This window comes from Triturus cristatus, chromosome 3_2, assembly GCF_964204655.1.
Source record: "Triturus cristatus chromosome 3_2, aTriCri1.1, whole genome shotgun sequence".
Lineage (NCBI taxonomy): Eukaryota > Metazoa > Chordata > Amphibia > Caudata > Salamandridae > Triturus > Triturus cristatus.
This window is the reverse complement of record NC_140584.1, coordinates 629,425,324-629,452,966: the sequence shown is the minus strand read 5'-3', so window position 1 is coordinate 629,452,966 and position 27,643 is coordinate 629,425,324. Positions and strand designations below refer to the sequence as shown.

At 44.3% G+C, this 27,643-nt stretch overlaps 1 protein-coding gene and 1 long non-coding RNA gene across 3 annotated transcripts in view; one reads left to right on the top strand and one right to left on the bottom strand.

Moving 5' to 3' along the window:
* VWC2L (von Willebrand factor C domain containing 2 like) overlaps nucleotides 1-27,643 on the top strand; it is a 641,767-nt gene that overhangs the window by 2,315 nt on the left and 611,809 nt on the right. For both annotated transcript variants that reach the window (XM_085648556.1, XM_085648557.1), the window contains exon 2: nucleotides 24,114-24,566. In XM_085648556.1, coding sequence (XP_085504682.1) covers nucleotides 24,177-24,566 — 390 coding nt within the window. In that variant the 5' untranslated portion in view covers nucleotides 24,114-24,176. The remainder of the gene's footprint in view (nucleotides 1-24,113; nucleotides 24,567-27,643) is intronic.
* The window catches only part of LOC146857859 (uncharacterized), a 384,686-nt gene that overhangs the window by 96,037 nt on the left and 261,006 nt on the right, over nucleotides 1-27,643 (bottom strand). The gene's annotated exons all lie outside the window — the stretch shown is intronic.

The window sequence follows — 27,643 nt, the reverse complement described above, 5'->3', positions numbered from 1 at the left end:
TGTGTGCAGGAGGCTCGGTTTCACTACTGCTCCTTCACGGAGAGACGTGTGTTTGCTTCGCTCGGTAAATGAACCTTCTGAATATGAGATTAATGAGGCTACAGTGTATGTTTGTGTGCACGTGCCGTGCGTCCAAATGAACGTCACAGGTTCGGATTCTCTCTGCTGAAGACCCGGCCTTTCAAATTTTGGGGTCGACGGAATGAGTGCCATTGAGGGAGGGGGAGGGTAACCCGTTCAGCTGTTATTTGCAACAATGGAGCATAATGCAGCACACACTGTGCAAAACAAGGTTTGACTTTTGATACATGTATTTCTTTGAGCGCGAATCCACGTTGTCACCTTAAAATGAAGCAGTGCCAGGGTGACGAGCCTCTTATGAGGCTGGGCTGCCTGGCAAGGGCAAACAAAACAATAAACATCAGCAAGTGAATCCTCATGGTGACCCTAAGACGAGAGAGCAGAGCGCCCCCACGCCCCCCCCCCCCCCCCAGCACGCGCGACAGCTTGCATCTGGCCCCAGAAGCAAGCAGCGAATTCATCGTGAGTGGGTAACATATGGCCTGCTGCTAGCCGCGCGCCTTCGAAGCACCCTAAATAACCGGTGTTACCATAGCTCGGTTCGTTGAAGCTCCTTTTATCCATATCCTAACAATGAAAGCTGTGTCTGCCCCACCCACAGAGTTGTACCCGTGACTTGAGCTTCACACACAGGTCTGTGCAGCAAGTGCATTCACACACCGAGTTATCTTTGATTTCCAGTAGTTACCTGGAGTTTGCTATGGAAATGTTTTACATTTTGCGCCCGCACCCCCCCAAAAAAAGAATCTTCACCTAGATAATTATTCTGATGACGTTAGGAAAATATAGGTTGCAAGAAAAGCAAGTAAGACGGGGGCCTCCCACATTGTTCATGTGTTTGCGGTCCCTCCGCGGATATCAGCCTCTTCAGTATGTAGCGTTTACTGCCACCCCCATAGCATTCATGTTATCGACCTTGAAAGGATAAAACCCCAAGCCACAGGAGCGTTGATGCTGCGGTCTACAGGCTGCACACACATATCTCTGCAGTAAAAACCATCGACAAAGCCCACTGAGCTGTCTCCGGGAGCTGTCATTCTGTTTAACTCTTGGCCTGGCCAGTAAATTTCGTTCCGCTCGCGGAATTTGCGATATTTTGACATTTTCGCGTTATGCGGAGAACGCGAAAATGTCAAAACTTTCGCAACCTGACGCGAAACGGAAGTATTTTTCTTGTTCGAACTTTAAAAATGCGTTCTCGCGCGCGCGGTTGCAACTTACTGGGTCCCTGCGTTCACCGACGAGTTTTCCGATCCGTTCGCGTGCGCCACAAGATGTTGGATTGCTATCCCGCGAGAGTTTGCGATCGCGAACACGTCATTGCGATCGCGAACAGGAAATTAGCATCGCGAGCAAGATGGCCGCGCCCATTAGCGACCACATGGGCAAGTTGGAGGTATATTTCCCCGCGAGCACGCAAAAACACAGCGCAAACGGGCGGGAAAAGCAATCTCCGCATCTTCGCAAAAGTTCCGCATGCTCGCGGAGATTTTGCGCAATTTCGCGATAATTTGCAAAAGTCAATTTCACAAATTCCGCCCACCCCTAGTTAACTCACTGTAAAGTGTCTGTGATCATTTCTATGATAGGGAAACAGCACGTGGACTCCGGGGAATCAAGTGTGTGCTGCGATGAATTATGAGTATTATTATTGTTATTATTTTTATTATTATTGTTGTTGTTGTATTGTTATTATTGTTATAATTTTGGCACTGATAACATGGATTATAATTATACTACTAATAATAATCATAATAATAATAGTAATAATAATAATACTTACAATAATAATAATGCCAATAATACTAATATGAATAGGACTGTCTATTATTATGTTGTTGATGATGAAGTATGGTCAGGATGGTTTTTACTTTAAGGTGGTAGTGTCTCCTCTCATGCGGTTTAGCCACGAGTGTCATTTCCACCAATCACGCCCGCGTTCTAAAACCAGGCCACTTTATCTCACTGACGCCTTCGACATCAGCCTCTGACATCTGCCCACAACAGGCAGAGAGGGCACTTATATGTCGGTAGAGAGACTTCCCTCTCAACTGGATATTCTCTGATATTTTGGCGGCAGTGTAGAACATTAAATGATACCTTCCTGGCTAGGTTGGCATCTTATTGGGCAGCACTGGCTGAGTTGAATGATTCGCAAGACTCTACCAACATGGAATTCTTGTGCTGATGTGCTTCAATCGCAGATGATGAAGGTGCTTCGGTCGTTTTCTGAAATTCCATAAGGTCGGCCATTGATCCCTTATTGAGTTACTTTTTGAAGCACTGGTTTGCTGGGAAGAACACTTTTAAAGACTAACAGAAAGTGATTTTATCTGATACCCAAATCTTCCCTTCCTTCGACAAACTTCATGTTTTCAAATTTACCAACTCAGTGACTGAAGCATGGGAATAACTTAATCCTCTGGAGGCGGGCTTTGCAAACAAATCGACCTGCAACACAACTCAACACATGTCTAATGCCAACAGCAACACCAGCAAACTAGGCCTAAGAAATCAACTTCCCTTTCTCCTAACTCCACAGGGCCAAGAACTACCATCCTCAGATAACAACCTAGAAGATGCCCGGACCTAAAACACCCAAACCTTTGGGGCTTTAGGAAACTTCTGATGAGTAGCTCATCTCCTCCATCAACCTTACAAACTTCCATCCTTCAAAAAACACAACTCAGTACCTGCCTGTTCTCCCAACAATCAGACCCATGGTGGTTCACATAAAATCTTACGAGTGGCTCACCTCTTCCATCAACCAGTCAAACTACCATCCTTCAAAAATAGCTCAGCCCTTGCCAGTTCCTACAACACCTAAAGCTATGGGGCTTTATAAAACATCCCAGGAGTGACTTGCTTTTTACAAGTCTCCATCGGTGTATGTAATTCTGGAGAAAAAACACACTAAAAACTTTAATGGAAACAATTTCTCCACTAACTACTTTCTTCAAATGTGTCCACATAAACGGCATTTCCGGACATATACTCCATCCTGGTGGATGCCCAGCGTGTTAAAAAAAGTTCTCTGCAGTTTAAATTTCCAAGATCATATAGATTTCTTATTTCCCTTTTCAAGAGGGGTACCAGAGGTTTCTTTCTTGAAGTTTCTTACCTTGTTTGTGAGGAAGGGACCCCCACTCATCCTCGTCCCCTTTTCTCTCTTCTCTTCACTCCTCTTCCAGTACTCAGACAGGATCCTCTCCATTATCTTTCATATATGTTGATCACATCCTCTACCCCTCTTTAGATTCTGGTACCCCAAACTATTCCCTTATACTAAATCTCAGTACCTCTAGTCCATCTATCCCCTAATATCTCTACCCTCCTGTACATTAGAACATCTACTCTTGCCTGTACCATCCTATCTTTACCCGTACCTATGCACCGGTGCATCTTAACATGTCTCAACTTTAGTCCCTCCAACCCTTCAGATGCCCCTGTACTGCAAGCCCTGCTTCCACACAAGTAACCCTACCAATACCCACACACTAGTCGCTATTCTTCTGCCTATACTCTAGTAAATCTACCCCTAGCCAGGTCAAGGTGCCTCTTGGCCCTTCACCTCTTAATTACTCCTGCTTTTTAGGGTCGAGCCTGGGCAGCGCGTGCACTGCTCTGCGAGGCAGGCTGTATTCAGTTAGGGATTTGAACCTCTGCCCACTCTCTGACCATATTTTTCACTGGCTTCTGTCGTTATCCTTTGTAAATGCTGGCTTGTGACTCCTTAATCACCTTGTTAGTCCCTCCTTAGTTCCGCTGTGTCTTCATTTAAAACCTCCCATGAGGATTGGCCCTTTTACTATGGCGTAAACTATCAGAAATGCGAAACCTATTGCATTTCAAATACTTTTTTTTTTGTCAGAGCAGCCATGCCGCACTTTTGCATGCATGAAGCCCGCGCCATTTTCTTTAGAAGATCGGTGTCTAAGGAAAGGTGCGCGGCCGCTATTAAAGTGAAACCTCAGCATGGGGGCTTTTACAAAAAAAAGCATTTTTCTCAGAAATGCAGTAGAGCTTCCGCTGTGATACAGCACAGTACTACTTTTCAGATAGTAACTAAGGGGCATATTATCAAGACAGGTGATAAAATTATCGCCGCTTTAGTGGCAGAAAACTGCTGCTAAAGCGGCGATAATGGGCTTGATAATATGCCCTTGAGAATTCCAATAGAAGCCCATATTGTCACCAAAACATGGGCTTCTATGGGAATTCTCGAGGGCATATTATCAAGCTCATTATAACTTTAACTCTGTTTCCTGATAATATGCCCCTTAGAGCCTTAAGTAGAGCTTGACAGACAGGGTTCCCTGTCCCAAACATGCCAGACGTCCAGTGCATCAGTTTACAAATGCACCATGGCCAATGGCACTTGTAATACAGCGCATGGGATATCTGTCCGTTTGTGATGAGCCCCTTTAAAGGGCCTATCTTTTCCACCAAAAATCCAAAGAAAGTGAAAGCAGATGAAGGCAAGAGTACTAGCAGAACAAACCTTAAGATGGAACGAGATCCAATGTAGCAGAAACTGGAAGAAGGGATTCAATGCAATAGAGAAAGAAAGTAACTAATTGTCCTGTAGAGCAAATTATGTGGTGATGAGAGAGGAGTGATACGATGCAAAACCATGAAGATATGTAAACAGGAAGCAGAGATGCCAGGACTGTGAATGAAAATCAAACGGCAACAAACTGAGGGAACATAGGACAGACGTGAGTGAGAAAGGATAATATAGTCAAGAAGAAGAATTAAGAAGTGTAGAAGTAAAAAAGAAGAATTAAGAAGTGTAGAGTTTTAGGGAATACCAGGGAATGGTGAGGAAACGAGAGTGTCGTTAGCCAAGTTGGGAGTTACTTCGTGAGAATCAGGGTTTTTCGAGGGGTGGAAAGGTATTGAAACTTGCATTTTTCGGGTGCTTTAGAGCTGAATGGCAGTAACAAGAAATGGAGGGCACAAAGAATAGGGATTTGTCAAGGACAACGATTCTGCTCTGAAAAAGATTCAGAAAGGGCTAAAGAGAATAGCAGAAGGTGACAGAAGACCAGGGGTTAAAATAGCATCGTTTAGCAGTTGCTTCAAAGTGGAAACACGTGCTTGGTTAGTGTGTGTTTTTACTGTTGCACCAACTGCTTGTTGAGCGCGGTTAGCGTTTGCTTCCCGAGTTTCTGCAGCAAGATTCACCAGCGAGTACAACCTGGTGATAAAGCGGGGAACAAACAGGCCCAGGACCATTTAAACCCACTAATCACTGCCATCACTGCACAAGACCAGCCCGTGTGGGAAACAAAGAGGCCCAGACCATATACACCCGCTAATCACTGCCATCACTGCACAAGACCAGCCCGTGTGGAAAACAAACTGGCCCAGAACCATTTCCACCCGCCAATCACGTCTATCACTGCACAAGACCAGCCCGTGTTGGGAAACAAACAGGCCCAGAACCATTTACACCCGCCAATCACTGCTATCACTGCACAAGACCAGCCCCTGTGGAAAACAAACAGGCCCAGAACCATTTACACCCGCCAATCACGTCTATCACTGCACAAGACCAGCCCATGTTGGGAAACAAACAGGCCCTGAACAACAAGTCCCACAGAGACCCTGCGGATACAGCGTGTGGACGAAGGGGAGGTAGCTCTTGGAATCTTATAAATGAGGCACCGGGCCTACCTGAGCACGTATAACCCACTCTGTCCACGGGAAGAGCTCACAACTTCCGACTCCACGGGCACTGCTAGCACCCTCCCTCAAAGGATTCTGGGGGCTTGTGGAAGTGCTTGGTAGGACAACTAAGCAGACGCACTCTCCCCTGTTCCAGTCTTACCCTCACCAACAGCTTCAGCAACTAACTAACACTCCTAAGTGTAGAAGGGAGGGCCTTTCGTTTCTGCACGATGCAAACAGGGAAAAGTCCAGCATGCACTGGGGTTGATAGCTAGGTATTAACCTGTCACAAATGCCTTCTTGTCATATTAGTGACAGCGTTTAACTGTGTGACTTTGGAGCACAGTTCCATCATAGTAATCTGAGGTGGAAGACATGAATACACAAGTTGATAGCGGGTAGTTGTTTAGAAGAACCTGATGGGAATTGTTCATTTGGATTTAGTGTGCTTTGAAAATGCGGTGTCTTGGGTCGCTCTACGTTTAGCATTGGAATTAGTTGAACCCTGGAGTGAGTGATATTTTGTCTCGTTGAAAATTTGGATTACCCATGCCTGAATTGCTTGCCCTGAAGAAGTCCAGTGAAACAGGGACGAAACGCATAGGCTGTGTTCTAGATGTATCAAGTCTTTTTTACGACGTTGTTGTGATGCATGAATAAAAAGGAAAAAGAAAAAAGAACATGGAGAGGTTTCCCCTTTTTTTGAGAAATGAATGATCATATTGTCTCACGTGCAATATTGATTTGAATATGAGTGAATAATACATGCTTTAGAAGTGGGTACTCTTTGTTGATAGATATTGTTGTAGCTAAAAATATTTCTTTTAGGTCAATGTGCTCCTCTAACTTTGTATATGAAAAATAGTATATTCCATACTTTCAAGATAGCACCACGTGTCATGCAGACACAACATGTTGACCATCTTGAAAGTATAAAAACATTTCAAACTGGAAGGCGATCAGCCTGTGTTCTTTGCTTTGCCAATGCTAGCAAAATGTCAAAAGCATCTTGCATTAGCAAAGCTAAAAATGGTGAGCACTTTAGCAAAACAAGACTGACTTTCCTTTTCAGTTCTTGTTATTTAAGGGGCTTGAAATTCCCACCAAACCAGACCTAAGACTTCATCATTAAAAGAGGCAAGTTCTGCCAGGTGAAGCCAAACCTTTCTTATTAGGAATTTATGCAGTATCCTTCTAAAATCAGTGAGCCTCTTGTTGCCTGATTTCATTAAAATACACTTTGTAGAGTTCCGAACTGTGTTTGGATCTCTGCAATCTTCTCCCTGCTGCAGACCACGTGCCTGGAATTCAATGATGGAGCACCTTACGGTTCTTGAGCATCGGACACCTAGCAATCTTGATTGTCAAAATGTGCTACTGGCCCAATTTGTGATATCTCTCAGGGAAACTGGATGGATGTATTTAATTTCTGTCAGGGCTCCTAGCAGATGGAGAAGCCTATGTATTGGCACCAACCAGCACTGAAGATGGATTACTCGAGTTCTGGGTTCTGCACTTTGCAGTATTACTTTCCTTCTGGTGGCCAGAGAACTGGGCCTCTTCCCAATCCAAGTGTCAGCACAGTGCTTACATTGCAGCATCGTGGTGAAATAGTGGCGTACACAATGTGTCATGGGCCATAGTGCAAGGAAGGAAATGGGCCCCATGGCCACTATTTGAATTGTGAAATACTGCAATAATCAGGGTTCAATGGGCACCTCGGCTTCTGGGCCCAAGTGCCACTGCACCTGCTGCACCACTGAAGGCTTTGCCCCTGTAGAGAAGCCTGTACACAGTAATCCAAGACCGAGCTGAAGTGCATTTGCTTTACATCCCCACCGGACCTGAAGTGCAAGACAGTTGTCGTCATCAACTTGAGTCGCTGCTCCTGGCAGTCCTGGTCCAAAACCAGCAGACCCATCTCAGGACCTTGCCATGAAGCTTCCCCCGGAGGAATGACAGCTGTCCGTCTGTCCTCGCCCCATCGCCCGATGTCTGCCTGAAGAACTTGACTCATCGGGATCCTCTGGTGGGCATCGAGGTTTTTCAAGATGTATTGTTTGAAGAATAAATCTTGTGCTAGGTTTTGGAATACATAGTGAAGGGGTTCATGGATTTGTTTCAAATTCCACTATTATTTCATCTTTTCATGTCTCCCTATGTGAGCTTGGAATCGCACAGCTTTCTACCCCCACCGTCCCATCCACCATGTAACACTTTTCTCCCATGAAGCTGTTGTGTCTTTTTACTTCTTGGTTAAGTTTTGAAGGTCCCCTAATTTGAGGAGCACAAACAAGGAATGCAGGTTTTTTCGGAGTCACCTTTGCGTGTGGGAAGACCCTGAACTGGAGCTGCACTGCATGTGCTGGAGGAGGAACCCCTCTCCCCCCTCCCCCCCCCCCCTTCCCCCTCTGGCCTCAAGTTCTGTCTTGGGGCATCCTCGCTAGAGCTCTGGCGCCAGCAGATGCACCCAGGGAAGACGCCACCTGGCGGCCACCATGTGAATGATTTCAGCGATCTCTGGTAACAGTGGTCTCTTTTTTGCATAATAAATGTTATTGTTGGGGTTCCTTAGTGGGTTTTTGATTGGAATTCTGGTTAAGAACCTCTGCATGAGTGCAGACAGACAGGCACCTGTCTTCCGAGAGCACCATGTCTGATTCCCCGACGCTTCGGTGCATGTTTTCTGTAAAATGACAGTCAGACCGTCTCCACTTCGTCTTTCTCGTTCTCTTCCACGTGTTTGGGTTTACAAAGGTCCCCTATGTGTGGCGGCATGTAGAAACAAGGCTCCAGCAAGGCATGCTGGAACAAAAACAAGCTTGCTGAGCTCAGCAACTCCTGCACCTTCCCAGAAGTGTGAAACACCGCTCCGCCCTGACAGGTCAAGAGTTTGAACTTTCCCCATGCGTTATTGTAACTGATGGTGGTCGCCAAGGAATAGAAATCTCTGGCGACGTGGACGTGGAATTTAAGATTGCAGATTCCTATAGTGCAGCGACTTTTCTGTCCCATCTTTACCAGTTGACACTCCCTTAAAGCCTGCATTATCCTTCTGACACCAGAAAGGGTCGTCTGCCACTCCAACTGCAAAATATTTACATTTCGAAAAAAACATTCTGTAGCTATACCTGGAAACAGTAACCTCAGCCGCCCCCACTCCATCTGCAGACTGTGTAGAACAAATCGCTCGAGAGGAGAGGTTTGGGGTCAAACTCAAGGGAACAGCAAAAAGGGGAGCAGACAGCAACAATGGCGACCAAAGTTACACTGATTGAAGGATACTAGAATAAGAGAAGCCCCCTGTGATGCCTTTGCCCCTGCCTGCTGTCACCATGGAGACTCGCCATGGCCTCCAGCTCTGTGTTTGTGATGTCCATCTCTTTCAGTGAAAGTGGTGACACATGAACATGGTATATAGGTTTTATAAACATTACTATCTGTGTCTGGTCGTATAGCCGATTGCCACTTATCTCCTTTGTCTTTACTCTCTCCTCATAGTTTGGTTGCCTTTCATCACTAATGCAATACACTAGCTAATGAATGCAATTATTCACAGTGCACCCCCAGTCATTATACCTGTATTAACCCAGCTGATCCAACAAGGACCACATTGAACCCCAGGTGTTAACAGTGCTGCCATAAAGTTGGGGTGGACCCCTGGGATAAAAAGGACCATTTGGTGTGTTGCCCATGCTCCAAGGATGGCAGCAAGCTGTTGCTTTCCCCCAAGTGCCTCTACCCCTGCTCTTGCTTCCACAGAAATCTGCCCATGTACCATAAACAATGCCCCCTGGTGCTCAATGCCCCCCCCAGCGCCCATCTGGAGTGCACGTTTGTTGTCCCTGACACGCACTTCCTCTCCTGCTATGCAATGCCCACTAAAAAAGTGGATTCGCCATTGCTGGTGGGTTGGTGGCAGAGCTCTTTAGAGAACCCCCTCCCACACCACCACCAATCTTTAAGGGGCATATTATCAAGGAACGGCGTTACAATTATCGCTGCAGCTAAAGCGGCGATAATGGGCTTGATAATATGCCCTTGAGAATTCCCATAGAAGGCCATGTTCTGGTGTCGTAAATATCAAAGGGGAGGGAATGAGAAGCAGTGATCCATCCGGCTTCCAATAGTAATACAAAAAATCAAGTTCTGGGAGAATGGATCACTTGTCCTGTAGTATCAGCGTCTTAGATTTTAGGAAACTGTATAAGAAAACCCTCCTATGAGTACACAGGTCGGGGCGGTGTATCTTGATTCTCCGCCTTCGTGTACTGTCACAGCATCTTCATTGGGTTTCTTTAGTTAGTATGCTGTCCTCCACCTGGAGGTAGACCAACTGATTTTACAGTAGCGTCCAGGTATCAAAAAGAGAGAGGGATGTGCAAAGTGCTCATAGGTGGTGAGGTTAAAATTCCCTACTAAACTCAAAAAGCTACAAAAATTTTATTGAGAATACGAGTGGAGTGGGAAATTAAAACAAAAATGATGTTATGATAGACAGAGTTACTAGTCTATTGCATCAGTGAATAAGGTCTGTGAATAAGGTCAACATGTTTCAGCCTTCTCGCTCATTCTTAAGGCTTTCGTCAGGACCGAAATGTGAAAGGGGCCCTTTCTGCCGCCTTTTATTGAGTGGTCACATTTATGTTAATTCCTTTGAACAGTTATTGTCTCTTTCTCAATGTCTCGTTATTGCTTCCTCGGGACATCAGAGATCAAGGAACCTGTTCCAGTTCTTCATTACACGTAACTTGTGCTGACTCTGATCGCGGTGTCCCGGTGTCAACATGGGCTTCTATTGGTTCGCAATAGGGATGGGAAAGGAGAACGTTTTAAATGGCCTTTAAAACGAAGAAACTCAGGGGCATATTATCAAGGACGGCATTAAAAATTATCGCTGGTTTATCGGCAGAAAACTGCCGCTAAAGCGGCGATAATGGGCTTGATAATATGCCCTTGAGAATTCCAATAGAAGCCCATGTTCTGGTGTGAACCTGGGCTTCCATGGGAATTCTCTACGCCGTGCTTGATAATATGCCCCTAAGTTCTTAATGTTTTATCTCCTAAGAAGGATGAAGTTCCAGGTCACTCTTCCTTGGGGTGATATCCGAAAAAGACTGGCTGTGATTTTCTGTTTTAGCAGATTCGGAATTTCCATTTCAAGCACTCAAGTTAAATATCTATTTTTGGAAAAAATAATATTATTTTTACTTTACCTATCCTTTTATCATAACAAGATAGGCGCCTTGCTGGATCTTTTTTATTTTTGTACTTAATTAAACTGTATTTGTTAAAATACAGCATCAACTAGGGAAATAATGATGGAAACTGGTTTTAGTTCAAGCAGTGTTTATAAGACTCCTCCAGCGGTCATGAAGATGAATCTTAAGATTTATTTTATAATGTCTACTCCAGAGGCAATCCTCTCAGCCCGGCGCAGCCTTGACCCGGTCTATTAGAAGGTGATGTCAATGTATAAAGTGTCTTATCAAGAATGCACAGGAACCTGTTGAGTCAATAAACGTCACAGGAAAGAATGGTTTACAGTGCAAACAATCACACCATAGAACAGGCTGCCTCGCTTGCCACCTCCATTTAGCTTTCTTTACAGAGGTGCAGCTGAGATAGCCACTATGGTTTGCAATAAATATTGCTAATGACTCACACTTTTATTGACATGATTTGGGGGTCAGGAGGAGGTATTTTGCTCTTCTTTCTTCGGAGAAAGTAATGTTACTTTACGCCTGCCTGATTTAACCACTGCCTGCGGATCTGCCTGGCTTCCAGTGTTTCCCTTATAACTTATATTATCTTGTCATTTTCCAACTATGCTGTCACCATTACTACCGCATTAGGGCACACAACACTGTTGTATCTACATGGTTTACTGTCACAGATCTGCCTCTGCCAAGCACTATAAAGAGCAAGTACGAGTCTTATCCCAACTCAATAATTCTCGTGTTATTCAGTTTGGAAAAATAAGAGTCTAAGAGATAAAATTAATCTCAGCAACTTGCAGGTTGCACACAGACATCTTCATCAGGAGTATTAATCAGCTAAGCTCTCGTGCCACTTATGAAATAAAATAGAGTACTTAGGAACAGGTGTGACACCACAAGAAGGATTTTATTTATTTGATAGTTTTGTAGAGTGCATCCAGGCGCTAATAGTATGTACGCCAACAGTATTTGTCGCTCATGCACCGTGAATTATAAATACACAAGCAAATTGTCTGCTTCAGTGACATTTTACCCTCCCAAATTGTGTTCTACTTCTTTGTGTGTCCTCTCTGCAAATCCTCCTCCTCGGCATCAGTGGTTATGTGTGTCTGAACAGCAATTGTCAAGCAGTGCCTAGAGGGGTAGGAAACTGCACACCTCATTGTAGCACACAATATAGAGTGAGCATCCTGAGGGCATGCTTTCTGCAAGGACAGCATCCCTTCAACCCCCAAAAGCAAAGGAAGCGCCCACTAATGATGCGGAAATCACCATCTCATGGACAGACCTTGCTGTCTTCGTTTATTGTCTGCACATGGATTGTCGGCTACAATGCCAAGGCTCTGCCTAGAGCGGTGCCCAGGTAAATTATGTACACCAACCCCTCTTGCACCTTCCCGCCCAATGACACCCCTGTGCTTCAAAGAAGCTACCCGTCAATTCAATCATCCTTATTCAAAATGACCATAAAAGCACACAGATACAATCAAGAGCATAATACATTAAAAACAAGCAGCCTTGTGCAAAACAATAATTAATTAAAACCACCATTCACAAATAAAAAGCACATTGGTCATGTCAAAGGGTAAACTTTGTGGAAGTTGCATAAGAAAAGAATTAAAACAGCATTCAGTTGCTTAGTCTAACGGGAGATTTTAAAAATAGGCCCACTCTAAAACATGTTTCCTGCATAGGCAGAGTCTAAATAAATTAGGGCTACTCTACAATTTTTAATCTGTACCATTTGTATCGCTTGGATAAGCCGGCCCTTGGACAATTCTTTATAAAATCTACTGAAAAATACAAAGTTCAACAGAGTTTGGTCAGATGTTTCGGCAGCAGGGCAGTGGTTGATGGTTGTAATGTCCTATTGACCAAGAGGGAAACATAGTTTCCATCTAAGTGAGCCCAGGTGGAATCTTTTGAGAACTGATCTCTCCCAAGGGCGAATAACCCATTCCAAGTATGGCTCAACCCAGGGGTGTGTTTGTACCATCGCATACCTTCTAAGGGTATCCGAGGTAGACATTCCCAGATCCCTAACCCTGCCTGCTTCATCAAAAATGTATTCTTTACCCACACCTTACACACCTTCCTATTGGTGGTAGGGTCGGTGAAGAGGCTGGGTCTCCCTTAATTAGAGAGGTTTGACTGGATGTACTTAAACCAGGGTATCAAAGATCCTACGGCACACGCCAAGCAAACCTCAATTACATCACACCAGATGGAACACCGGAGTAACATAGGGGTCGGCTTTATACAGTCTTCCACATAATCTAATGCAAGCTCCTCATGTACCATAACATTATGGCTCCTGGGAACAACCCCCAATAGTCTACAAAGCGCCCTATTTATTTCAATCTGTAAACTACCCATTTCACAACAGCCCCAGATCCCAGCACCATATGTTAAGACAGAGACATACCTGTGCCTGTAAATCTCAACAAGCGGGTGAATGTTGTTTCCAATGCAAGCAGAGACTTTAACAATAGAACCAGTAGCACATCAGAAACCAACCCTCCTATTTCCCATGTATGTAGTCCAGCTAAGGTTTTCTTAAAAAATGACACCTAAGTAGGGAAAGGATTGCACTCTCTCAATACACTTGCCCTTAATGCTAGTAATTCAAGTCTTCACATTCTTAGGGCCACAAACCATAACAAAGGTTTCGGACCTATTGATTTCTAAATTAAGTCTATGTATAAAGGTCACAAAACCAGCAATGAGGGACTTAGGTCCATAAGAAGTTCTGGCTAACAATAGGGTGACATCGACATAGAGTAGTGCCTGTACCAATCTGTTCTTGATTGCTGGAACATCAACTCCTACAACTTGCAAAACGGACTCTATCTTGTTAATATATAATGCGAAAAGGATTGTTGCCAGCGCGCACCCCTGACAGACACTTAGCTGGAGGCTAAAGGGGTCTGAACATTCACCATTGTTCCCATATATCACTGTAGCAGAGAGATTAGCGTGCAACACTCTCAAAAACTGCACTAACCTCTTCTCCATCCCCATAGCGGTCATGAGATCCCAAAGATTGCATCTGTTAATGCTGCCAAATATGCTCGGCAGATCTAACAAAAGCATGATAGATGGCACAGTATTTGAGTAATTTATACTTACTAATAATAAGGTGCAGATTGAGACATTGTTTGATGGTGTCCAATCCAAGTCAAAAACCACACTGCGCTGCGGATAGGACATTATCATCACTGACCCAAAGTTCCGGCCTAAAGATTATGCAACCCACTATCTTAACCAAAGATTCTGGGAGGGAGATGGGATGGTAACAGGCCGGATCCTGTCTGTTTCCTTTAATAAAAACTAGAATGATAATCGCAAGGCTCCAAGATTCTGGGAGATCCCTCCACACAGAGGAACTACAGAGTTTCATGAGCAGGGGAGCCCAAAAATCAATGTTACCCTGATACAGGTCCATTGCAACACCATCGGGTCCAGGTGCGTTGTTGACTGTGCTTTGCAAGATAGCTGATACAACTTCTCCCAAGGAGAAGAAGGTTTGAATTGGGAAAATTCGACTGGGCAGGATCGGGCCCATAATACTCACTGTCCTTCAGGTCGTATATATGGCGGAAGTGATTCACCCAGCCTTCTGGAGCAATGTTACAGTGAAGGGCCTGTTTATGTGCATCGGGCAATGAATAGTTGTTAACCAAATTCCAAAAGGACCTAAAGTCTTTAACAGTGCAAGCCCATGCCAGCATATTCCAATGCTCACTCCTCACCTCCGCTTCCCTCACTGCAAGAGTCCTGTTTACTCAACAGTTAGCAATTTCCTCCCTGTTCTTTGGAGATTTTCTCAAAGCAAAATGTTGTTTCCTTTAAGTCGACCTACATGCTTTATTGAACCAAGGAGTGGCCCCCAAATCAGTAGCCCATACCTTGTTCATAACAATCATTTTCGTTGCAGATCTCGGGGACGCAAAGAAGTCGACTACTATGTGTATGTGAACTTCTAAGAAGAGGCAGTTTAATATTCTGATCTGGTTACCAACCATGAGCCTGGCAAAAACTTGTGTGATGTCAGCGTGCCTCCAAACTCATCTGCTCAGGTTGCCCTTGACCGCTATCAGTGAGTTACCCTCATTACCCCCTCTTTTGCTTTTCACGGTATGACTGATAGGGAGGTGGAGGGGGCTATGATCACTAAATGCATTTGAAATTACTCCACCATCAGCAATTCAAGTAGACAGGTATAATGTGTTAAAAATATAGTTTATGGTTGAGTGCTGACCTCTTCCAGTGAATATGTTGCATTGACAGTGCCATGGTCAAAGGACTCTAGAGCATTACATAAGTTATGATTGACAAGCATAGGAAAGAGCATGGCACCCCTGGCATCTCGGTTCCGACAAGAGTATCGACATCGAGGGATTTCAAGGGGTTGTAACTCGGAGACACTCAAGGTATCCCCCAGCATTGCCTTGAAATCTCCTGCTACCAACACATTAACATTGTCCCCTTTAAGCAAGGGGCTGGTGTACAAGGAAGGAATCAATAAAAGAAAAAAGGACAGTATAATTCGTATTGTTCCTAGCAGAAAAATCATTATTATAAAAATTCATAACAAATAGCCCGAAATTGGATGACCATTTTCAATAGAAAGTCTTATAAAAGCCTACTTTTTGTGTCATTGCTTGTTAAAGAGGAATCAGGGATGATCTTAAAGCAGGCTAGGAGACCAGCGCTAGCCAGCCCAAAAGATGAGTGTGAGGCATGTTCGGCAAAGCCTACAAAACCGTCACAAAATACATCCTCCGTAGTCCAGGTCTCCTGTAACAAGACAATGTCAAACCGCTGGATAAAATTCAACCAAACATCAGGCCCCATCTTAGCTTTGACCCTTGCAATATTCCAGCTGAGGACACTATAACTGTGAATGATTACATGATCTTTGTCTGAGAGATTGGTGCAATTGTCGCTACCCGCATATACACACAGGCACAATCATGCTAACAAATGAATCCACTGAAGGTCCCTCTGAGTCCTGGCAATTATTCATAGTGCAGGGGGCGTCGAGCTTGGTTTTACTATGCACAAGTTCTGAAAGTCAGTGCACCATGGTCAGATTGGAGAGTGCCTCAAACCGGTTGGAGATAGGGATCCCCAGATGTGTGGTACAATTGATGGGGCAGCCAGTCTCGCCACCGAGAGGTCCAGGCTGGTATAGAAGAAAGATAAAGACAAGAGCTTCATTCACCTTCGACTTAATCATGTCCTGTTTAGCATACTGAGTCAAGCCATCTACAGTCTTAGCCAGACTAAAACTGACAAGAACAAAGTCCCCGTCAAAGCATGTGGGTTGTGAGCCCACCCACCCAACTCTACGAACTAATAGAATATCACCGGGGAGACAGGCAGAACATTTGTATTAAGGGTTAGCCAATGGGAGGCCTTGTTTTTTAGTTCAGTAGAATTTCAACAGACTCAGGTGTCAGGGCTGGGACGCTGGTTAAAACATCACATACGGACATGATTTTGGAGGCAGTTGCAGTATCGGTTCCTCCTTTCAAGTTTGAAGTACTCCTTCTCTCAATTCCTATGTCGGGTTGCTATCAGTGACGCACCCCAACTGGAGTAGGCAGTATTCACATCCTTTCGAGGGCCAGCCTCTGCAGGAGGTTCCAACAGCAGAAACACTGGCATCTGCTGCAGAGTTTACAGGACAACCAGTGATAGAAGTAGGGTTAGCACAGCTTCCTGGTTTATCCTGCGCAGGTACGCAGAGTTGCCAGACCTCACACCATCACACAGCTTTTTTTCAATCTAGCTTCAAAAGTCGCCAGTCGTGAGCTGATGGAATCAAGTTTAGCACTTAGTAAGATGTCGAGCTTGGCCCTGAATAAATCAACCAGATGATCCGTGCAGTTCAAGCCCTGCTATTGGTTACCCATAGTTTCTGTCTCTGAATTAGACATGGTAGATGTCACCTTAGGTCAGGCAGACATCCCCCTATGCTTTATCGCTGGGCTCAAGCACTGTCTTCAAGAAGACTTCTGTGCAATATCAGCTATTAGATCTGACTCTAACAAAGTAGTGAGTTCCTCTGGGAGGGGATTGCAGCGGCCAAAGTAGAAGTCTCAGTTTTGGCCGGTGCAGGGCAAGGTGAGGAGTTACCCAGGAGTGGAGTCAAGGTCAGAGACTGAGGAGGGAGACTATCGTCAGTCAGGGAAAGGCGGCTGTCCACAAGTTCTATCTCCTTGGAAATGGCCCCACAGCGCGGGCCAAAAACCCATCAATCGTCGAAGTTCTTGGGGCAAAGGAGGGGGGATTATTTGGAGCAATCTCTCTTTTACCCAGACTTCAGACAGGTGAGAAACAAACAACCAAGTCAAAAAGTATCTGCCACGATCCGTAAGAGAGGACCAAGGGGGATGGCCCAGTCCAGGTACTGTAGGCGATGAGGGGCGCAGATGGGCCCAGTCTTAGCCTGGTCTTTGCATGGGGACACGTCCATGTGCATCCCGCGATGCGGGCAGGGAACACAGTTTAAGTAGCGCCTGACGGGTGTGAGTCTGCAGCCCCGCCTCATCTGTGAGCAATACAGTCCGTCCCTCTTCTTGGCAGTGTCTTGCGCATCCCGTGCTGTGGGCAGGGAAACCAAATTAAGTTGTGCCGACTGGCACAAACTGCAGCCCCTCCTCCTCTGTGAGCACTCTGGGATTGTGGGCACTACAGTCCACCCCTATCCTTGGCGGTGTCTTGCAGCTTGTCATTTTAGCCTTACAAGTCAGTGGTGTATCAATGGGACCATGGGAGATAATAAAGACCCCACTGCAGGCCGTCATCCTCTGCCTGGCCTTGTTGCCTCTGTTTACCGCGGTATTCATGAAGACAGCTGCTCCTTTTCAACAGCATAGGGCAATTCACAGACTGGCCCCTAGTGGCACTGATGCATCAGTGCCTGTGCAGTGCCATCCCTCTGGGGAAGAGTGTGGCTGTGCCGGTTCCTCCCCTTAGCCTCATCAAGAGTAGCACATGAGTGCCCTTAATTCTTTGTTGTGCAGGCTTTTCAGGGTCAGGGTGAATTAAAAACCGGCACGCTGGGATCCCCATTATGGGGTTCTTTGGGGCTTAACAATGTTGGGATTCTAATGTTAGACTATACTTGGGTAGAACTGCCAAATTCACTCTCCTCGGTAAATTATATGGCATGCAATTAAATTCTGCATACTCTGCATAATTACTCTGGAATAGGCATGACAGGAGATTAGCAAGGAATTCTGGAATTCTGGATGCATTTTCAAAATACCATAAATCACATTAAATATTTTCCTTTATGGGGTGGTGCCCATTAGCAGCAGGAAAATTACTAGAACTCTGAAATCACGAAGGTAATTTCACGAGAATGTAAATATTTTGTAGTTGCTTCGAAGGGGATCCAATTGTCGAGCTTTATGGATTCAAAAATGTACAATATCCGACGATGCCGCCTGCAGAATCATTTCTACCCAGTCATCGTGCAGGATGGATACCACGTGTCAGAGGAAAACGCACTGGTATCACTGTCCACAGGTGTCCCAGTTACATTATCTCACCAAAATGCATCACTCCAGTGAGCGGCGTGCCCCCTGAATATCGAAACCTCATGACAGGACAAAACATGGAGGACAGAATATCAAAACTGAACTATCAACTGGTAGGTCTAGATTTTCTATACCTAATTGCATCTATATGTACCTACATGGTACATATTTCTTCAAAGTACGAATATGTGGAGTTAGGGATAGTAATTCTATACTTCCCTATATGCACTTACCTTTCGGCATTTCGTCCCTCGATATCCCTGTGCCGTGACATGGTTAGTGCCGGTATTCAGTGGTACAATCCAGTGAAGTGTGCACCGGGCTGCATGCACATGCATGTCAAGGGAACGCCCTAGAAAAGGCCAGGGCTAGAAACAGTCAGTTGACTTCACTGGTAAGGGAGACTATGTTTCTATAATGGGTTAATAAAAACTATTACTGCACTGGCAACAATTGAATGTGATTCAGCAAGTAGGAATGACAGAATTATTTTCACATCCCCTTGAGCCATGGCCAGCAGTTCAAGAATGCACAAACCTCTTTCTTCCCAGAATCCTTTCATGTTGGAGTCCTCTCGCTGTTTTGCTGGACCTTGAATTACCTGAGGAACCACAACAAGATATATTTGAAGAATTATAAAGCACTTCTCTTTGTTTCCCTGGCCTTGAAGAGAAAAAGAGGTGATTTCTCTTGCAGTGAATGCCCTGTGGACTCTTCCGCAGCCTTCAGTAGGAAAGAAATGGTTTCAGGGAAACGAAAAATGCTGAGACGGAAGTGCTTGGCTATTCGCTTGCAAGAGCTCCTGCTGCCCCTTTGTTTTAAAGGGGGAGAGGGAAAGGGCTATTATTCACACCTAACGTAGAGCTATGAGCTACTGGCTAATGGAAACCGATCAGAGGCAAGAGAGGGCCATCTGTGGATGACACCCATTAATGTCCACTCCTGCAGCAAGTGAAAAAAATTGCAAGAATTACGTTTTATTCGACGACAAATGTTTGGTAAAACATTTCCAATGAGTATGTTTAGTAAGTATACCATATACACGTCAAAGACACTGTGAAGACATTTCTCTGAAATAAGTTCCAGTATTTACATTTTCTTATTGAATGTTTCACTGAAAGATGGGAGTAGCTTTTTCATTTCTAGATGTTGTCCTTCCTTCACTTTTATTACTCAGAAGTGAGTGGTAGAATGCGGAAGGCCACACCGACGACAGGTGATCAAGGCTATGCCCTTGTGCACTGAAACCTTCAAAAATGTCTGCATGGATAAGCTTCTAATTTGCTACTCCCTGATTCGTTTGTCTTTTTAAGAACGTAAGAACACTATTCAGAGTAAATATTGACTCCTGGGGATAAATGTACATATTTTTCATGCAAATGGGTGCAGCAATAAAAGTTGCATGAAATGGAGGGAGGAGAACTTTAGCATATATACACAGACATGGTGCTGTATCTCTCTCCCCCTGCAATGTCACACTTTAGGCATCCTTGTGCTAAACAAACACCCCCGCACCACAGTGTGTAGGTGTGATGTCTGGCATATGTTTAGTACTAGAAGTGCACAATTCCAGTTCAAAATACTATACTAAGCATAGTTTTAAACGTTTCCAAGTTTGTATGTGTGCTGTACATTACAGCCTACATTCAAAGTTGGAAAAGTTTGGAGAAAATACAACTTTTCTCCAATGTTACCCTGCCGCAAGGAGGCATACGTTTTTAGTCAAGATGACTTTGCATTAAAACCATGGATGGCTGCACCGGAGCAGCCACGTACCAGCTATTGTAGGCTCCCTTGATGCAAAGTAGCACAATGTGCTACTTTGTGTTACTTTGGCTATTTTCCAGCACAAAACAAATTTTACACTGGAAAGGAAATCCCAATTCATATCTTGTGCCAGTTTGTGTTACATTTGTTAAGCAAACCCGCAGAAAAGTGCTAAGTAAATCTGCCCCTTAGAATGCGCCATAAAATGTGCACCACGGCTCATACGCTTATTGCTACGTTTACTTTTGACTTTGTCTCTGCAGAATTCTGTAATATCCCATCAGTAAAGTGTCTTCTGCCTAAAAGTTGTCCTCGCCTTTCCCCTTTAGCTGCAGAATTGGTAGCACTGGTATCATTGAGTTGGCTTTTGTAACCCCTCTAAGCTCTAATGTATGACTCACTGGACTCCAGGGAGAAGCTAATAAGTCTCACTGCAAGAGGATAAAATAGCAGAGCATTGGGGTGATGGGAAGAAACTTATGAAATGGAGAAAAAATAAGTCAGCGAGTCAATGTAGGGATAGCACCAAACAAAGGAAGGATAGAAGGAGATGAAAGTAAAGATGAAATGATGGAAGCAAGGGGGTGAAAGTAAAATGGGGGGAGATGAAAGTAAAGATGGAAGACAGGAGATGAAAGTAAATATGGAAGGAAGGAATTAGGTTACACAAATATGGAATGGTGGAAGAAAAGTCGGAAGAATGGAAGGGATGGTTAAAAGAAGATGCACCCATGGAGGGTTGGGGGTTGGAAGAATAGGACAGGTGAATGTTAAAAGGAAATGGCAAAGAAAGTGAAAAGAAGGATCAAAGGAAGGAAAACTGACAGGATGAATGGAATGATAGAAGCAACGTTGGAAGGAAGAATGGAATGACGGAAAGAAAGATCAAAGGATGGAGGGAAAAAGCAAGGAAAGATGGAAATATTACTAAGGAAGGACCGAAAAATGGACAGATGGGAGATAAAAAAAGAATGGATCGAACACTGGAATGTGGGAAGGAACAATGGAAGGAGTAATTAAAGGATAGATGGATGGGAAGATGGTATGATGGCAGAAAAGATAGAACAGTGGGATAAGGATGTAATTAGGACACGAACAATAGAAATATAGACCAAAGGATGGTAGGATGAAAGGAACAATGGAATGATGGAAGGCAAGATGTAGAGAAGGATGTAAAAATGGAAGGATGGAGGAAATGATGAAAGGAAGCATGGGATGGTTGAAGTATGGCATGATGGAATTATGGAATGATTGATGTAAGGAAGGATCTAATTGTGGAAAAGGTGAAGGGATCAATGGAGGGAGATACGGAAAGAGTGAAGGCAAGATGGGAACACTGAAGAAAAAAGGAAGGGCGGAAGGATCAAGGAATGATAGCAAAATGGAAGGAAAGATGAAACAGAAGGAAAGTTGGTGGTAAGTATTAAATAAAAAATGGAATGATGGAAGTATAAAAGGAAAGAGGAAATGACTGAAAGCAAGATAGATGGAAAGATGAAAGGAAGGATTGGAGGGAGTATAGTCTATACTCGATAAAGAGGATGTGGGAGAAACTAAGAGTAGCAAATAAAAATACAGGCTAAAGAAAGTGAGGAGGAGAGTAAGAAACAGCATGAGGAAACAACACAACACCAAAATCCCACTTCTTGCAGGGTACCTGCCTTCCTTTTATTCGAACATCATAACAAACACCTCCAGCGCGTTGCCTCAAAATAAAACAGAAGAATACTAAACTCTAATGTCCTAGTATGCCAGCCAGACTCTCAATACACTCAGCACTAAATGATATGCACAATTAATTTTGCCATGTTGTGAATTTAGCAAAATTAACTTTGCACCACTACCTTCTGCATTTCAAGAACTAAATACTTCTTGAAATGCATTCCCTTTTGCAAAGAAAGCACAAGTCCCCTCCTTGAGAGAGATAGAAGGCAATGATTATCCTAAGGATAATTCAGTTCACTGATATCTAACATGTCATTTTCGTCCCCAGCGTTTTAATACTATTACTCTGCTTTGTATACTTGGGACTTTTAGCTACTAAGGTGGCTCAGGCATAAGGGTGACCTCGTTGACATAGTGTGAAAATTCCAAGCATTACTATAGACCACTCTGGCATGCTGTGCCCCTCTGTGACATATTCTGTGCATTGTAACATTATTAGCATACTGTGGCCTTCCCGGGTATTTTGGTGGGCCCGGCACGAGCCCTCATCAGCATGGTATGGTCATTCTTGGTATTATGGCGGCCAACATTGGCAAAAAGTCGCTTTCATTGGTATAATGTGGAAATCTTAGGTGATTATTTAAGGGATATTTTATGCTGAGTTGGATACATTTTTTTGTTTATGATATTACCTTGGTGCAAAGAGCACCCGCTACAACAGTGTTATTTATTTCATATACAGCACTTGCATCATATCTATGTTGATAAATATTTTATAAAATTATGATTAGCATAACCTCATGAGTATGTCAGCTTTCCAAACTTGCATGGTCGATTTAGTGCCTGAGTCTATGATATCTGTTAAACGTGAGGGCTAGCTCTGCTACCTACTAACTGAGAGTATGAGATCCGTGTAAATGTTATTTTCACAAGCTCGCTCTTAAAAGTAAATTGTCAGTCATTCTTAACTGAATATCTACCTTGAAGGGTCAGTAAGGAGCTATGAAAGGAGGTGGAAGGTAAAACTGAAGCAAAATGACAGAAGGACTTATAACATTATGTGCCCAAACTAGATGAATGGCTTGCATTACTCATGTCTTCTCAGGCCATTTTTAGTGAACTTATACTGAAAAACGTTCCATTTGCTACCGTTGTTATCAAGGTTCCTTGGGATGAACCCAACCCCCGTCCCCCCACCCCCCCCAGTATTTTGGGGGACTAGTAGACCTGTTCAGTGCATCATAAAAGTATTGAGACAGTTCATGAGTGGTGTGTCAGGACCTGCTGTAAGCCCTATTGCTTTGATGTCAGTTTATTTCAGCTTTCCTATGAATTGCACGATTTGGTCCATTTGTTCAAACTTTTCTTGAGGATATGACCTCCTCACACCCTGAGAAAAGTCCAGACTCAGTAAGCAGCCTTTACTTCTGTCGATGTTTTCATCGGTATCCATTCACAACTGCCTGCCAACTTGCAGTTTTGCCTGAAATCTTTCCCTGAACCCTCCTACATCGGATTTTTTTTTAAAGTAGGGGCTGAAGCATTTTACGTTTCTAGCTACTTTAAAAAAAAAAAAGGAATATTAAGTGATTTGTCGAACATTAAATACTTTTGAATATGGGAAGGAAAAAAAATGCCACTGAAGTTGAGATCGTGGTGGGCATAAATCCAAGCAGAGCCTTTCCGCTAGAACTACATTTGCGTTCCGTTTTTAGAGCTCCTCCCTCATTACTTATAGTGTGGAAGGCATTGATAGAATATATATTTTTTGCAGTTTTATAGAACAAAACACTGGCCCCTTTTAACTGCTTAACAATGCTGCTTAGACCGAAAGCACGCAAAAATATGTTATGTTACTTAGAATTTGGGACGTTTCCCTTCGACTCCGTTCTTGACAGAAATAACTCCAGCAATCTGTGCTTTAGGTATTCACGAGATGTATCTGAATTTTCTTGCTTATGGATCACTTAAGCATTAGGGTACCAGGTTCTTGCTTTTGGGGGGCTGTTAACTTGATTGTGGGTGGTTATAGGTTGGCTGCAGGGTTTTTTGTGGTGCGGGTGGTTTTATTTTGCCATTGGGCAATAGGTGTGTCAGAGCTTTGCGATTGTCCCTCCTGGTAACATGTCCCCATGTTTCTCCCGTTCCTTCCCAGCAGGATGAGGGCCGCCGGTTCTGTGTGAGGTCTGGAGGTGTCCAGCGGGCTCCGGGTTGGGGGATGGCTCGGCACATCTATGAGGCCTGCATACTTCTCTTGGCCGTTGCAGCATCCGCCGCCCCCGCTTCTGTCAGCCATGAGGACTACCCTGCGGATGAAGCCGAACAGACCTCCAGCAACGACAACCTGACCTTCGACGACTACCGGGGGAAGGGCTGCGTGGACGACAGCGGCTTCGTGTACAAACTGTCCGAGCGGTTCTTCCCGGGCCACTCAAACTGTCCGTGTATCTGCACCGAGGATGGGCCGGTCTGCGACCAGCCCGAGTGCCCGCGGATTCATCCCAAGTGCACCAAGGTGGAACACAATGGCTGCTGCCCCGAGTGTAAGGAGGTCAAAAACTTTTGTGAATACCATGGGAAAAGCTACAAAATCTTGGAGGAGTTCAAGGTACACTTTTGGAAAATCACTTTGCTTATTTCTGAAATGTACTTAACCCTGTGCTTATGGCGTGGTTTGAGGAGCTTACGTCATCTGTGGCACTATCAGCTGATCCTAGCTCTGCAACTGACCTCACTTTGTATTCTAGAACTTTTAGTTTCACCCGCGTACATTTGAGCCTGCAAATGAAGCAATGTGATGGGGGATGCAAGGCCAGGACCAGCTGATGGTGTCCCACGTGACACGGGGCATATTGGCAGCAGTGGTCACTAGCCACTGTGCCAGAATGAGGCATGTTAATAAGAAGGAGCGCGCGTGTCTGCGGTGAGAGGGTGAAAGGTTCGGATAGTGATGCATGGCATGCCATCCCAAAGCCATGCACTCATTTCTGTTTGTTGCTGCAGCAGAAGTTGTGTAAGTAGCGGGCACACAACAATGGATGCCATTGAAGGCCTCTAGGCCCTTCAGCCAGTCCCTGCCTCTGTCTGCATTTTCCACTGCGTCGCTCTCCCTGTCAGGCGTTCGTTACTGTGAACGCATGCACGGCTTTCGACCCCTTAACTTCTGCTAGGAATTGGCTCTATGTATCTATGCCCTTTTTGTGAGAGAGACTCTCTATGGTTCCTCGAGCTCACTCCTCTCCTCACATCGGATACCTTAGTCTCCACCTCTAGCAGCGCTATTCACTACCTTACCTCGGTGCTTTTACCGCACATGCGCACTTTGAGGATTTGGGCATCTTTACCACAGTCCCCAGGGCTGCTCTCCTCTCCTCTCCTGTGCGTACATGTTCAGGTCTTGAGCTTCTCTTCGACGTTTTTATGCGTTATGTAGTCTACCGAGAGTATTGAGACTGGTTTAAACCCTTTGAGAAAAGGGATTCTGAACCAGGCATGAGGCTCTTGAAAAGGATGTAAGAACTTGTCACAGTATTCCAGGGTTCCAGACTGAGTACAGCACTCCAAAGAAGGCCCACAGAACCGCAGACAATACCGCGGATGAGGCGAGGTCTCCAGAACTGGGCAATACTTCAGGAGAGACTTCTGAAACTTGCATGCTACTCACTACGTTCTCACGTGAGCCCTCTGTAACTTCAAACGAGACTTCATATGACATACCCTAATACTTACTATGAAGCCCCAATACACTAGGGGGCATATTATCAACAGAATGCGATAATTATCGCAAATTGCGCTTAGCGCGTTTTCTTTTATCGCCGTCAGTCGCTGGTTGACATCGCCGTGTTAGTGGCGTATTAGCAACGCTTTGATCAGAGGCGAAGTCAAATCCAGCGATGGGCGGCGATAAGCAGCAATAGCGTGAGAAACCAAGCGATAATTAGTACGCTCCAATCAAAATCTTGCTAATAGGCAAGTGTGAACTTAACCACACAATCCACCTCCAATACAAAAGATGGTTAAGTCAGCTTTTAAACCGGTGTTAAATTCCAGTGATAACCGAGGTTAGCACAGCTCTTTTACTCGTTTCGCGGGTCTGGTGCCGCATTGCTAATAGTGCGAAGTTATGTTAGCGACTGTTTTCATGTAGTATTGGTGAAGAACGCCTACTTTGCAGGTCATTAGCGATAAATGTCGTTGACATGCAAAGCAAAAAAAAACCAGCAGCTATCTCAAGAAAACAAGCGCTAAAGCATGTTAGTGTGTGCTTGTTGATAGTGTGATAAAAAAATCGCTGCTTTTTCAGCGATATGTGCCGCTAAAGTGGCGAAAGATTTCTTGATAATATTCCCCTCAGACTTTATACCCATAAATTACATCAACAGACTAACACAACAGGTCACATTATTAGAGTTAAGGCTTACACAATACCACAGATGAGATGAAGCCTCTAGAACTGGGCATTACTTCATGAGAGACCCAGATAACTTAAAACCACACTGAGAATGATTGAGGCCTCAGCAGCTCAACACACCTTTTATGGGAGGCCTCCATTGCTTAGCACAGTGGGACATACAATGACAATAATCTTATGCAGTGCTTCATTTGAAGCCTCCGAGACTCAATTACTTAACAAAGTACTACACAAAGTCACATTACTATCGCAAACAATATTTTCACACAGACTGCTCTGTGATTGCCAAAAGTGGTATTGCTGGGCGAGCAGGCTTGTAGTTTAAACATTAAAGCACTGTGAGGAAACCATTGGAGCATAATTGAATTGAAAGATCAAACTGGAAGCCAGATTTTTTACAATAGCCTTGTTTTCCCAAATCAAGCGTGAAAGCAAAGCCAAAATACAAGCACAATGATGTGACAGTGCAATAATTTAGCTACTGTTTAAAAAAATGCTGCCTTTGTCATGAGGTTTTTTGAACAGATATGTTTAAATTTAGATTTTAAAACAATATCACTGCAACACAGCAAAACAATTATCTTGTGTGTTAGAAGGGGGACTAATTCATTACCTTGCTGCTTGCAGGGCAATTAAATATTGCCAGAATGCATCATGATGCCAAATTTAAACAACTCACAGGGAAATGCAAATACCTCACTACTAAACCATAATGTGTGGGTGTGAGAGAGTCTTCCTTTTTGCCCTGATCACCCCCTTTTTTGTGACTGATACTGGCAGTAACTGTCTCTGACAGTGCCCTGGGCTCTGCTAGCCAGGCCCAGGGCCAGTGCTCTGATGAAAAAGGATGATGGTAATTAGGTATAATTACAATTGACAATGACAGACCGTGTAAGCCACTAGCATATAATATGGCAAGGGAGATTCAAACTACCTATTCGTCCCTAGTAAATAACAGGGCAGGGAGTTTAGAGGCCCAGTAGATTTTCCTGCACTGGAGTGTGCACTACTGTGTTGTCTGCTGTCATTTTTAAAGGTAGCCCTGCTTTGCAGACTGCCTTTGAAAGTAAATTATATGCAAATTCGACTTTTGAATTAAAGGTACTTCCAAAGTGTTAATCTACATTATTGTTTAACATATAAGTCACCCCTAAGGTCTCCCCTTGGAGCTCTGGGGGTGGTGGGAGGGTGCCATGTAACTATATGCAGGGACATTATAAAATATGTTTCATATGCCCTGGTGAGGGAAAAACTACCAATTTTGTTTTCCCCCA